Raw genomic sequence first — 12,873 nt, 5'->3', positions numbered from 1 at the left:
TTTAGATTCCCGAGACATTGGGACTGTTTCTGGGTGAGGTGGGACCTCTCCAAAGCGGACGGGTTGCACCTCAACAGAGCCGGGGCCATTATCCTCGCGGGAGGGTTTGCTTGTGCTGTTGGGGAGGGTTTAAACTAGCTTGGCAGGGGGATGGGAACCGGAGAATAGATTCAGTGGGGAGAGAAGCAAAGCTGGAATTGGGCAGCAGAAAAGTAGAAAGTGAATTTGGAAGACCGGAAACAAGGGCTGGAAAATAGACAAGGGAGTTTGGCAATATTAAATGGTATATACTTCAATGCAAGGAGTATAGGAAATAAGGCAGATGAGCTGAGAGCACAGATAGACACTTCGGATACGCTATTGTAGCTATTACTGAGACATAGCTGAAAGAAGGGCAGGTACGGCAGCTCAACATTCCTGGTTACAGGGTTTTCAGACAGGATAGAGAGGGGAGTAAAAAAGGAGGAGAGGGGGAATTGCAGTATTAAAGAAACAATTACAGCTGTGAGAAGGGATGATATGTTAGAAGGTCATCAAACGAGGCCATGTGGGTTGAATTGAAGAACAAAAAAGGGGTGATCACACTACTGGGAGTGTACTATGGCTCCCCAAACAGTCAGAGGGAGATAGAAGAACAAATATGTGGGCAAATTGCTGCGAAGTGTAAAAACTAGAGAGCTATATTAGTGGGGGATTTCAACTACCCAATATTAACTGGGAAAAAAGTAGTGTGACTGGGAGAGGATGCGGAATTCCTAAAATGCATTTAGGAGAATGTCTTTAGCCAGTATGTCACAAGCCCAAGGGAGCAAGCGGTTCTAGACTTGGTTTTGGGGAATGAAGCGGGGGCAGGTGGAAGAGGTACCAGTAGGAGAGCACTGTGGTGCTAGGCTAGTTTTCACAATTCAGTAAGAGTTAGGGTAGTTATGGAAAAGGACAAAGATGAACCAGGAAAAAGAGTTCACAATTGGGGTAAAGCCAATTTTACTGAGCTGAGATTCGGCCAAAGTGGACTGGAAACAGTTACTTGATGGTAAATCAGTGTCAGAGCAGTGGGAGGCATTCAAGGAGGAGATCCTGAGGGTACAGAGCAAGTATGTTCCCTTCAAGAAAAAGGGTGGGGCTAACAAATCTAGAGCCCCCTGTTTGTCAAGGGACATGCAAGGTAAGATAAAGAAAAAAAGGGAAGCTTATGACAGATACAGAGAACCCCTTACTGCAGAAACTCTAGAGGAGTATAAAAAGTGCAGGGATGCAATGAAAAAAGATATCAAGAAAGCAAAGAGAATGAAAGAATGTTCGCAAGTAAATTCAGGGAAAACCCAAAGGTGTTTTATAAATACATTAAGAGGAAGAGTGGGCCTATTAGAGACCATAAAGGAGATATGTGTGTGGAGGCAAAAGACGTGGGCATGATTCTTAATAGAAACACAGAAAATAGGTGCAGGAGTAGGCCATTCGGCCCTTCGCGCCTGCACCACCATTCAATAAGATCATGGCTGATCATTCCTTCAGTACCCCTTTCCTGCTCTCTCTCCATACCCCTTGATCCCTTTAGCCGTAAGGGTCATATCTAACTCCCTCTTGAATATATCCAATGAACTGGCAACAACAACTCTCTGCGGTAGAGAATTCCACAGGTTAACAACTCTGAGTGAAGAAGTTTCTCCTCATCTCAGTCCTAAATGGCTTACCCCTTATCCTTTGACTAAGTCCCCTGGTTCTGGACTTCCCAAACATTGGGAACATTCTTCCTGCATCTAACCTGTCCAGTCCCGTCAGAATGTTATATGTTTCTATGAGATTCCCTCTCATCCTTCTAAACTCCAGTGAATACAGGCCCAGTCGATCCAGTCTCTCCTCATATGTCAGACCAGCCATCCCTGGAATCAGTCTGGTGCACCTTCGCTGCATTCCCTCAATAGCAAGAACGTCCTTCCTCAGATTAAGAGACCAAAACTGAACACAATATTCCAGGTGAGGCCTCACCAAGGCCCTGTACAACTGCAGTAAGACCTCCCTGCTCCGATACTCAAATCCCCTAGCTATGAAGGCCAACATACCATTTGCCTTCTTCATCGCCTGCTGTACCTGCATGCCAACTTTCAACGACTGATGTACCATGACACCCAGGTCTTGTTGCACCTCCCCTTTTCCAGATCTGCCGCCATTCAGATAATATTCTGCCTTTGTGTTTTTGCCATCAAAGTGGATAACCTCACATTTATCCACATTATACTGCATCTGCCATGCATTTGCCCACTCATCTAACATGTCCAAGTCACCCTGCAGCCTCTTAGCGTCCTCCTCACAGCTCACACTGCCACCCAGCTTAGTGTCATCTGCAATCTTGGAGATATTACATTAAACACCTTCATCTAAATCATTGATGTATATTGTAAAGAGCTGGGGGCCCAGCACTGAGCCCTGCGGCACCCCACTAGTTACTGCCTGCCATTCTGAAAAGGACCCGTTTATCCCGGCTCACTGCTTCCTGTCTGCCAACCAGTTCTCTATCCACGTCAGTACATTACCCCCAATACCATGTGCTTTAATTTTGCATACCAATCTCTTGTGGGACCTTGTCAAAAGCCTTTTTAAAGTCCAAATACACCACACCCACTGGTTCTCCCTTGTCCACTCTACCAGTTACATCCTCAAAAAAGATTTGTCAAGCATGATTTCCCTTTCATAAATCCATACTGACTTGGACCGATCCTGTCATTGTTTCCAAATGCGTTGCTATTTCATCCTTAATAATTGATTCTAACATTTTCCCCACTACTGATGTCAGGCTAACTGGTCTATAGTTACCCGTTTTCTCTCTCCCTCCTTTTTTAAAAAGTGGTGTTACATTAGCTACCCTCCAGTCCATAGGAACTGATCCAGCGTCGATATATGTTGGAAAATGATCACCAATGCATCCACTATTTCTAGGGCCTCTTCCTTAAGTACTCTGGGATGCAGAGTATCAGGCCTCGGGGATTTATCGGCCTTTTATCCCATCAGTTTCCCTAACACAATTTCCTGACTAATAAGGATTTCCTTCAGTTCCTCCTTCTCACGAGACCCTCGGTCTCCTAGTATTTCCGGAAGGTTATTTGTGTCTTCCTTCGTGAAGACAGAACCAAAGTATTTGTTCAACTGGTCCGCCATTTCTTTATTCCCCATTATAAATTCCCCTGAATCTGACTGCAAGGGACCTATGTTTGCCTTCACTAATCTTTATCTCTTCACATATCTATAGAAACTTTTGCAGTCAGTTTTTATGTTCCCAGCAAGCTTCCTTTCATACTCTATTTTCCCCCTCCTAATTAAACCCTTTGTCCTCCTCTGCTAAATTATAAAATTCTCCCAGTCCTCAGGTTTGCTGCTTTTTCTGGCCAATTTATATGCCTCTTCCTTGGACTTAACACTATCCTTAATTTCCCTTGTTAGCCACGGTTCAGCCACCTTCCCCGTTTTATTTTTACTCCAGACAGGGATGTACAATTGTTGACGTTCAACCATGTGATCTTTAAATGTTTGCCATTGCCTATCCACCGTCAACCCTTTAAGTATCACTCGCCAGTGTATTCTAACCAATTCACGTTTCATACCATCGAAGTTACCTTTCCTTAAGTTCAGGACTCTAGTTTCTGAATTAACTGTGTCACTTTCCAGCTTAATAAAGAATTCTACCATATTATAGTCACTCTTCCCCAAGGGGCCTTGCACAACAAGATTGCTAATTAGTCCTTTCTCATAACACATCACCCAGTCTAGGATGGCCAGCCCTCTAGTTGATTCCTCGACATATTGGTCTCGAAAACCATCCCTAATACACTCCAGGAAATCCTCCTCCACCGCATTGCTACCAGTTTGGTTAGCCCAATCAATATGTAGATTAAAGTCGCCTATGATAACTGCTGTACCTTTATTGCACACATCCCTAATTTCTTGTTTGATGCTGTCCCCAACCTCACTACTACTGTTTGGTGGTCTGTACACAACGCCCACTAGCGTTTTCTGCCCTTTGGTATTCCGTAGCTCCACCCATACCGATTCCACATCATCCAAGCTAATGTTCTTCCTTACTATTGCATTAATTTCCTCTTTGACCAGCAACGCCACCCCGCCTCCTTTTCCTTTCTGTCTATCCTTCCTAAATGCTGAATACCTCTGGATGTTGAGTTCCCAGCCTTGGTCACCCTGGAGCCATGTCTCCGTGATGCCAATTACATCATATCCGTTAACATCTATTGGCGCAGTTAATTCGGCCACCTTATTACGAATACTCCTCGTATTGAGACACAGACCTTTTTGCTTGTCTTTTTAACACACTTTGCCCCTTTAGAATTTTGCTTTAATGTGGCCCTTTTTGCTTTTTGCCTTGGGTTTCTCTGCCCTCACTTACTTTTCTTCTTCCTATCTTTTGCTTCTGCCTTTAAATCAAGAACAGTCAGCATGGATTTGTTAAGGGAAGGTCGTGTCTGACTAACGTCTATGATTCTGCCCATCCAGAGCAACGCTACATTCCTTCCATTGAATTTTTCGAGGAGGTAACCAGGAGGGTCGATGAGGGCAGTGTGTATGATGTAGTGTATATGGATTTTAACAAAGCTCCTGATAAGGTCCCACATGGCAAACTGGTCAAAGTGGCAAGTTGGAGCCAAAGTTGGCTCAGAGGCAGGAAGCAAAGGGCAATGATTGATGGATGTTTTTGTGGCTGGAAAGATGTTTCCAGTGGGGTTTCGCAGGGCTCAGTGCTGTGTCCCTTTCTTTTTGTGGTATATATCAATGACTTGGACTTGAATGTTGGGGGTATGATTAAGAAGTTTGCAAATGACACTAAAATAGGCTGAAGGGACTGCAGGAAGAGATCAATGCACTGGTTAGGTGGGCAGAACAGTGGCAAATGGAAGTCAATCCAGTAAGTGTGAGGTAATGCATTTGGTGAGGTCAAACAAGGCAAGAGAATACACATTAAAGGGTATGAACTGAAAAGTATAGAGAAACAAAGGGATCTTGGAGTGCAGGTCCACAGATCCCTAAAGGTAGCAGGCCAGGTAGATAAGGTGGTTAAGGCAGCATATGGAATACTTGCCTTTATTAGTCGAGGCATGGAATACAAGAGCAGGGACATTATGCTTGAACTGTATAAAACACTGGTTAGGCCGCAGCTGGAGTACTGTGTGCAGTTCTGGTCACCACATTTCAGGAAAGATGTGATTACACTGGAAAGGGTGCAGAGGAGATTTACAGGAATGTTGCCTGGACTGGAGAATTTTGGCTATGAGGAAAGATTGGAGATGCTGGGTCTGTTTTCTTTGGAACAGAGGAGGCTGAGGGGACCTGATTGAGGTCTATAAAATTATGAGAGGCCTGGATAGAGTGGATAGGAAGGACCTGTTTCCTTTGGCAAAGAGGTCAACACCCAGGGGACATAGATTTAAAGTAATTGGGGGGAGGTATAGAGGAAATATGAGGGGAAATTTCTTTACCCAGAAGGTGGTGGTGGTCTGGAACTCACTGCCCAAAAGAGTGGTAGAGATAAAAAGCCTCATCATATTTAAAAAATACTTGGATGTGCACTTAAAGTGCCGTAACCTGCAGGGCTACGGACCAAGAGCTGGAAAGTGGGATTAGGCCGGATAGCTCTTGGTCAGCCGGCGCGGACACGGGCCAAAATTTCCTCCTTCCGTGCTGTAAATTTCTATGACTTGTGCCCATCCAGAGCAATGTTACATTCCTTCCATTGCAGCACTCAACTGCCTTCAGCCGACTCTCTTGCCTCTCGCTATCTTCAACTACAATTCCCCCCTCAATCAGCACTGTGATTGGCCCAATCGAGGATACCATCAATGTCATTCCTTAGCAGGAAGCGCACTTTACAGGTTTGGCACAGGGCTCCTCCCCCAGGGTCAGTAACTCACCAGGGAAACTGGAAATACAAACATCAGAGACAAAGTTCTGAACTAGAATCTCTTCCATTACTGTCGCATTGTAACTACCAAGTGTTAGCCATAGCTCACTGGTAGCATTCCAAAAATTTGAGCACAAAATCTAGGCTGACACTTCAGTGCAGTACTGAGGGAGTGCTACACTGACGGAGGTGCCGTTTTCGGATGAGACATTTATCCGAGGCCCCGTCTGCCCTCTCAGGTGGTTGTAAAAGATCCTATGACACTATTTTGAAGAACAAGGGAGTTCTCTTAGGTATCCTGGACAATATTTAACCCTCAACCAACACCAAAAACAGGTGATCTGGTCATTTTCCGCATTGCTGTTTGTGGGACCATGCGGTGCGAAAATTGTCTGCCGCGTTTCCTACATTCCTACAGTGACTACACTTCAAAAATATTTAATTGGCTGTAGAGCACTTTGGGACAATATTAATGCAAGTCTTTCTCTACAGTCAGCATTTTAAAAAACAAAGATCTGCGATAGGAAACAAGTATTTGAAATCAACTTAAAGCCACAGTAAAAGGATGAAAACCGTTAAATAAGAGCGAAACTACACAACGTTACCATTGAACAGGCTTCTGGGAATTGTTTACCTGGCGGAAAGTCTCCTTGTTGATAGTCGAAGTGGTGAGGAGGATACGGGGGCCGATCGAAGTGGTGCCGGGGAGGAAAATCATCTTGCATGAACCGTGGTGGAATGCGGTTGAAGTTGTGGGGATGCGGCGGCTGGTTAAACGGCGGGTGCTGCTGGTGTGGCGGGAAGGGGGGCTGCTGCCGGAAGTGGGGGGGCCGCTGCATTCTGAATGGCGGGTCCCGCTGGCCCCCCCAGGGCGGTTCATGCTGGTTGTTCCACGGGGGATCATACTGATTATTCCAGGACGGCTCGTGCTGATTGTTCCACGGAGCATCTCGCTGGTTGTTCCAATTTTGTTCCCGCTGGTCGTTCCACATCCCTTCATGGTTGTTATTCCAGGGCTGACAATGAGGTGGCCCTTGGTGTGGAGCATTAAACGCCTGGTCAAACTGGCAGTGGCAGAAAAATGAAAAAGATGTTCTCAGACCGCTTGAATTATTATTGAACTTAGATAGAATTTACAGCACAGAACTATTTGTTAACTGAACTGGCTTAAACTGCAATTATCGGCATCGGTTTTTTTGAACAGCTCTGCAGACTAGACTGGAGCTGGAGCAAGTGACACCATGGCAATGACCAGCTCTAACTTGGGCACTCTCAATAATGAGGAGGGCTTCCCACAATTGCCCAGATTTTAACCTAATCTGCCCGGACAGGTTTGGGTCGCATGCCCGATTTACACCTTGCCCAATTTAATGCTCCAGCTAATGCCTGCTCCCAGATCGGTCTAACTGGAGACCTAAAGTATAAATCATGGCAGCAACGTGTGCCTGCAACACATTAAATGTACTAACATCTCTCCTTTTTAAGATAAAAGGGGCAATTAATTGGACTATACTTTTCCTTTAAAGCTGTGCTATATGCTGCAAGTTCCATATACACCCAACGATCTGCTATTAAAACATTGTAACATACAAAAATCATAGTCGCCTGAAAGGATTGCAGGTGTACCAGGGTACTGTGCCGCAGCATGGTACAATGCAAATTTATTATTACTACCCCTTGTGCGATGAGTTCCTAGTTTTGATTGAACATTCTATCCCTCCACCACTTAATAACCAACCGTTTGCTTAAAGAAAAAATAAATTACAGTTCATAAAAACCATCTCGCCTGCAAGATTGCCAAAGGGACATCTATGACCTTGCAGAATACAACCCCAGGAATGAATGCATGTGTTCGCGCATTAGAAAAGTTTAAACTAAAACAGCAGAGATATTTACAATTAAAGGGATATCGCCATCTTACATTCATTGCGGCCAATTTGTTTTTGTAAATTTCAATAAATGCCAAATTTTAAACAATACGTACAGAATTTTGTATTGCAGACATGTAGTTTTGGGTGAAAGGTGTGTTTATCAATGATGCAAACACAGACTCGACGGTTGAGGTTGCTGCAAGTTCCCTGCTCTTCAATTTCAAATTCAGAATGTCTTCACAATTAAATGCACATTTATGCCCCCGAGCTCTGCAGGCACCGATTAGTCTTAACACAGCAGTGGAAAATAGTTTAATGAGAAAGAATGCCGTCAAACCAGTCCTAAAACCTGCTTTAAGAAGTTTCAAAAATTCTGGTGTCTTTGGAATCTGCTGGCGAGGGATGGAGAAAGGTGGGATTGGTGAGGGGGGGGCGGGGGGGGGGGGAAGAAACAACAGCTCCTGATGACTTGCCAGCAATCCTGGTTGGAAGCACGTGTTGAATGGGCCACCTCTGAAGCTGTACCTCAGCACAAGCTGCCACCACCATCTGAAGGGAGGCTTTGGAGAGGTGTTAAAAACAGTATCTGTTTCGGTGTTGTTTAGGGACTAGTTATATTCTACACAAAGTTATGGGCTTGGTTTTACTACAGGAATCAGAGCGTTGGTACACAGAGTGATGCATGCACATTGTTGCCTTTTAACCTGCCAATGAACAATCATGCAAGGTGGCCCTGGCCAGCTTGCTATCAGCCATGGCTCAGTCAGTCGCACTCTCGCATCGGAGTCAGGCTGTGGGTTCAAGGCCCACTCCAGAGACTTGAGCACTAAATCCTGGCTGAAATTCCAGTCCAGTACTGAGGGAGTGCTGCACTGTCAAAAGTGCCGTTTTTTGGAAGAGACAATAAACCGAGGCCATGACCTTATTTCCTGGCCAATATTTATTGCTCACCCAACACCACTAAAAAAAAAACAGATGATCTAGTCATTATCACACTGCTGTTTGTGGGAGCTTGCTGTGCAAATTGAGTGCCGTGTTTCCTATATTCCAACAGTGATCACACTTCAAAAAGTAATTCAGTGGCTGCAGAGAGCTTTAGGACATGCTGAGGTTGTGAAAGGCACTATATAAATGCAAAACTTTCCTTCTTTAAAAGGTGACCGAGACAAGATCTTAAAGAATTAAAACAGGCTACAAACTACCGACCACTGAAACAAGGCAGAAATCAGTAACTTAATCCAGATTTACTTTGGACGAGTAATTTGCAAAGAAATTGTTTCAGCAAGATCTCACAAACAGCAAGAAGGTTTTGGCTGAGGGATAACCGTGGTTGCATGTAGCCAGAGTGGAGGTGATTGGGTAATTCCTTCTTTCAGCTTTGACTGTTTTGCCCTGTCAGATAGAAGAACCCCCCACCTCCCAACACTCTGTCTGTGGTAAGAAATGAAGAACGGGCACCCAGGGAAGTTGAAACCATAGAGGGCCACCTTTGAAGTGGTCATCATCATCATCATAGGTGGTCCCTCGAACGAGGAGGACTTGCTTCCACACCAAAAGGGATGAGTGCACAGATGTTTCAATGAAGGACCCGATGTTCCAGTCCTGAACTCCAATGGAAGGGGTGGAAGATGCCTGTGCGTGGATTTTTTTAAACTTGTGGTGACCGTTGCACATCAGCCACCACACGGGCTTGACAGAGCTAGGCCTTTATCCAGTGGCAAGGGTTAACCAGGATGACTGGAGACCTGCTCTGCCGCACGGACCTAGTGCGTTCACATATCGCAGTGTGGGCTGCCTGTGCTGTCCCTGGGCCGTCAGCTCTTCTGGGCCCCATACCCTCATTTGCCGCACCTCCGCCATGAATTCTCGCCGCTCCTTCGCCACAAATATTCACCACACCTCTGCCACGATCTCTCACCGCTCCTCTGCCACCGCACCAAACATTCACCGCATCTCCGCCACGATCACCAACCGAATCTCAGCCACGATCCTTCATCGCTCCTCCGCCTCGATAATTCGCCACACCTCTGCTGCGACCTTCCCGCTCCTCTGCTGCACCTGGGCCCCGCCGATACTCCTGCCCACGCTCCAAACGACGACCTGTGTCCTGATGACATCACCCAGTCGCCCACCTCAAAATCGTCGCACACTTGTAGTTGTAGTGGTATGCCCTTCCAGCTCTTTTATGGCACCACCTGCGGAGGTGTTCTCTCGCAAGTCGGGGGGGGGCCACGATGTTCCAAGGCCTGCCGCTCCAGCTCTTTTATGGCCCGATCTGAAGCTGTACCTCAGCACAAGCTGCCATCACCATCAGAAGTAATTCTTTTAGCCCTCAGAAGCAAGTCATTCACCACGTAAAAGATTCTCCACTCTCCCTGTACAAGATTACCCACCTGCCACATTATCCTTTTCCAGCCAGGCAGTTTCTGCTGTGGACTCGTGATAAAACCACAGCTGCTCGGCAATTTTCACCTCGAGATGTTGAGTTAGACCGGTTTAGATCTTGACTGAGAAACTCAATCCAACCCTTTCCTAGATAGTGAGTCATCACAGAGGCCAGGCACATTACTCATCACTATAATGCCTGCTTCCCACTCTGCATACATGTATTTGCAGTGTCGATAGACGGGAGCCACAAAAGAAAATGGAATTTGTACTGAAAAAAACAAACAACTTAATCCCGAATTTCACACAAGTCAAAGTTCAAGACTAAAATAAAAGTAGTCAGTCAGTCAGACACTACCGCACCCAACGGGCACATTACCAACACAGCACTCCCTTCTTATTACAACATTGCAGGAAACCCTTAGGGCAGCTGGTTACTGCTTTTTAAAGCAACCCAAGAATTGATAATCAAGAGACTTTTGAGATGGGGAAAACTTAAAACTATCACCATCATTAGAGAAAATGTACTAGGCAAACTAATGGGACTAAAGGTGGACAAGTCCCCTGGACCTGATGGCCTGCATCCTGGGTCTTAAAAGAAGTGGCTGCAGAGATAGTGGATGCATTGGTTGTAATCTACCAAAATTCCCTGGATTCTGGATAGGTACCAGCACTGGAAAACCGCAAATATAATGCTCCTATTTAAGAAAGGAAGGAGACAGAAAGCAGGAAACTATAGACCAGTTAGCCTAACAGCTGTCATTGGGAAAATGCTAGAGTCCATTATTAAGGAAATGGTAGCAGGACATTTAGAAAATCATGATAGTCACGCAGAGTCAGCATGGTTTTATGAAAAGGAAATCATGTTTAACAAATTTGCTGGAGGTCTTTGAGGTTATAACGAGCAAGGTGGATAAAAGGGAGCTAGTAGATGTCATGTATTTGGATTTCCAGAAGGCATTCGATAAGGTGCCACATAAAAGGTTACTGCACAAGGTAAGAGCTCATGGTGTTGGGGATAACATATTACCATGGATAGAGGATCAGCTAACAGGAGAGTCAGGATCAATGGACCATTTTCAGGTTGGCAAACTGTAACTAGTGGGGTGCCACAGGGATCAGTGCTGGAGCCTCAATTTACAATCTATATTAATGACTTGGATGAAGGGACCGAGTATAATGTAGCCAAATTTGCTGATGATACAAAGATAGGTGGGAAAGCAAATTGCGAGGAGGATGCAAAGAATCTGTAAAGGAATGCAAAGAGTGGGCAAAAATTTGGCAGATGGAATATAATGTGGGAAAATATGAGGTTATTCACTTTGGTAGGAAAAATAAAAAAGCAACTTATTATTTGAATGGGGGAAGAGATTGCTAAATGCTGCGGCACAGAGAAATCTGGAGGTCCTTGTACACGAGACATAAAAAGTTAGTGTGCAGGTACAGCAAGTAATTAGGAAGACAAATGGAATGTTGGCTTTTATTGCAAGGGGGATGGACTATAAAAGTAAGGAAGCCTTGCTACAACTGTGCAAGACCACATCTTGAGTACTGCGTAGTTTTGTTCTCCTTTTTTAAAGAGGGATATACTTGCATTGGAGGCAGTTCAGAGAAGGTTCATGAGGTTGATTCCTGAGATGAAGGGGTTGTCTTATTAAGAAAGGTTGAGCCTATACTCATTGGAGTTTAGAAAAATGATCTTGTGGAAATGTAGAAGATTCTGAGGGAGCTTGACATGATAAATGCAGAGAGGATGTTTCTCCTCGTGGGGGAATCTAGAACTAGGGGGCATAGTTTCAGAATAAAGGGTCGTCCATTTAAAACGGAAACGAGGAGAAATTTCTTCTCTCAGATCCCATGGCACTATTTCAAAGTAGAATAGGGGAGTTATCCCCGGTGTCAAGGTCAATATTTATCCCTCAATCAACACAACAAAAATGCAGATTATCTGGTCATTATCACATTGCTGTTTGTAGGAGCTTGCTTGTACGCTAACTGGCTGTTGTATTTCCTACTTTGCAACAGTGACTACACTCCAAAAGTACTTCATTGGCTGTAAAGTGCTTTGAGATGTCCGGTGGTCGTGAAATGCAAGTCTTTCTTTTTCTTTCTATAAAAGCTCAAGTTTTGGTCAGTTCCACCGATTTCAGTGATTGCCAGCTATGGGGGGTGCGGGCCATAGCATAGCCTGTGTCGGAGCAATGAATGACTGACTGCAACTTAAGGATTTCTGCGTTTAGATGCACATACACTAAATCCTGAAGTTAAGGTCAGTTTCAGAGGGTCAATGAAGGCTGACCGTTCGCTGACATTACCCACCGCAAAATACGGGACAAGAGTTTAGGTTCATATTTACATGGAGAGTGGGAATTGGAAGCAGAGCCAATTCCCTGACATTAGACACCCATTGTTTTTGGGCCCCACCACAAACTCCACTCCAACACCACTGATTGGCTGCCTTCTCCCCAGTCATTATCTCAGCCCAACCAGAACCTTGGTACCCCATTTTGCTAAATACCTTAGTTTCAGACCCCATATCCTGTCCACAGCACTGCAGCACTGCCCATCTCTGCCTCTTCACCGCAGAAACCCATATCCATGTCTTTGTTACTTTCACACTCGACTGGTCCAACACGCTCCTTATTAGCCTCTTGTATCTTCCACTGTCCATAAACCACAACTCATACAAAACTCATCCTGTCTTACATCAAG

At 45.0% G+C, this 12,873-nt stretch overlaps 1 protein-coding gene across 3 annotated transcripts in view; it reads right to left on the bottom strand.

Moving 5' to 3' along the window:
• Positions 1–12,873, bottom strand: part of cherp (calcium homeostasis endoplasmic reticulum protein) — an 84,430-nt gene that overhangs the window by 29,677 nt on the left and 41,880 nt on the right. For all 3 annotated transcript variants that reach the window (XM_070860064.1, XM_070860065.1, XM_070860067.1), the window contains exon 10: positions 6,540–6,969. In XM_070860064.1, the coding sequence (XP_070716165.1) occupies positions 6,540–6,969 (430 nt within the window). The remainder of the gene's footprint in view (positions 1–6,539; positions 6,970–12,873) is intronic.

This window comes from Pristiophorus japonicus, chromosome 18, assembly GCF_044704955.1.
Source record: "Pristiophorus japonicus isolate sPriJap1 chromosome 18, sPriJap1.hap1, whole genome shotgun sequence".
Lineage (NCBI taxonomy): Eukaryota > Metazoa > Chordata > Chondrichthyes > Pristiophoridae > Pristiophorus > Pristiophorus japonicus.
The sequence above is the reverse complement of the archived record's forward strand: the minus strand, read 5'-3'. Positions and strand labels throughout refer to the sequence as shown.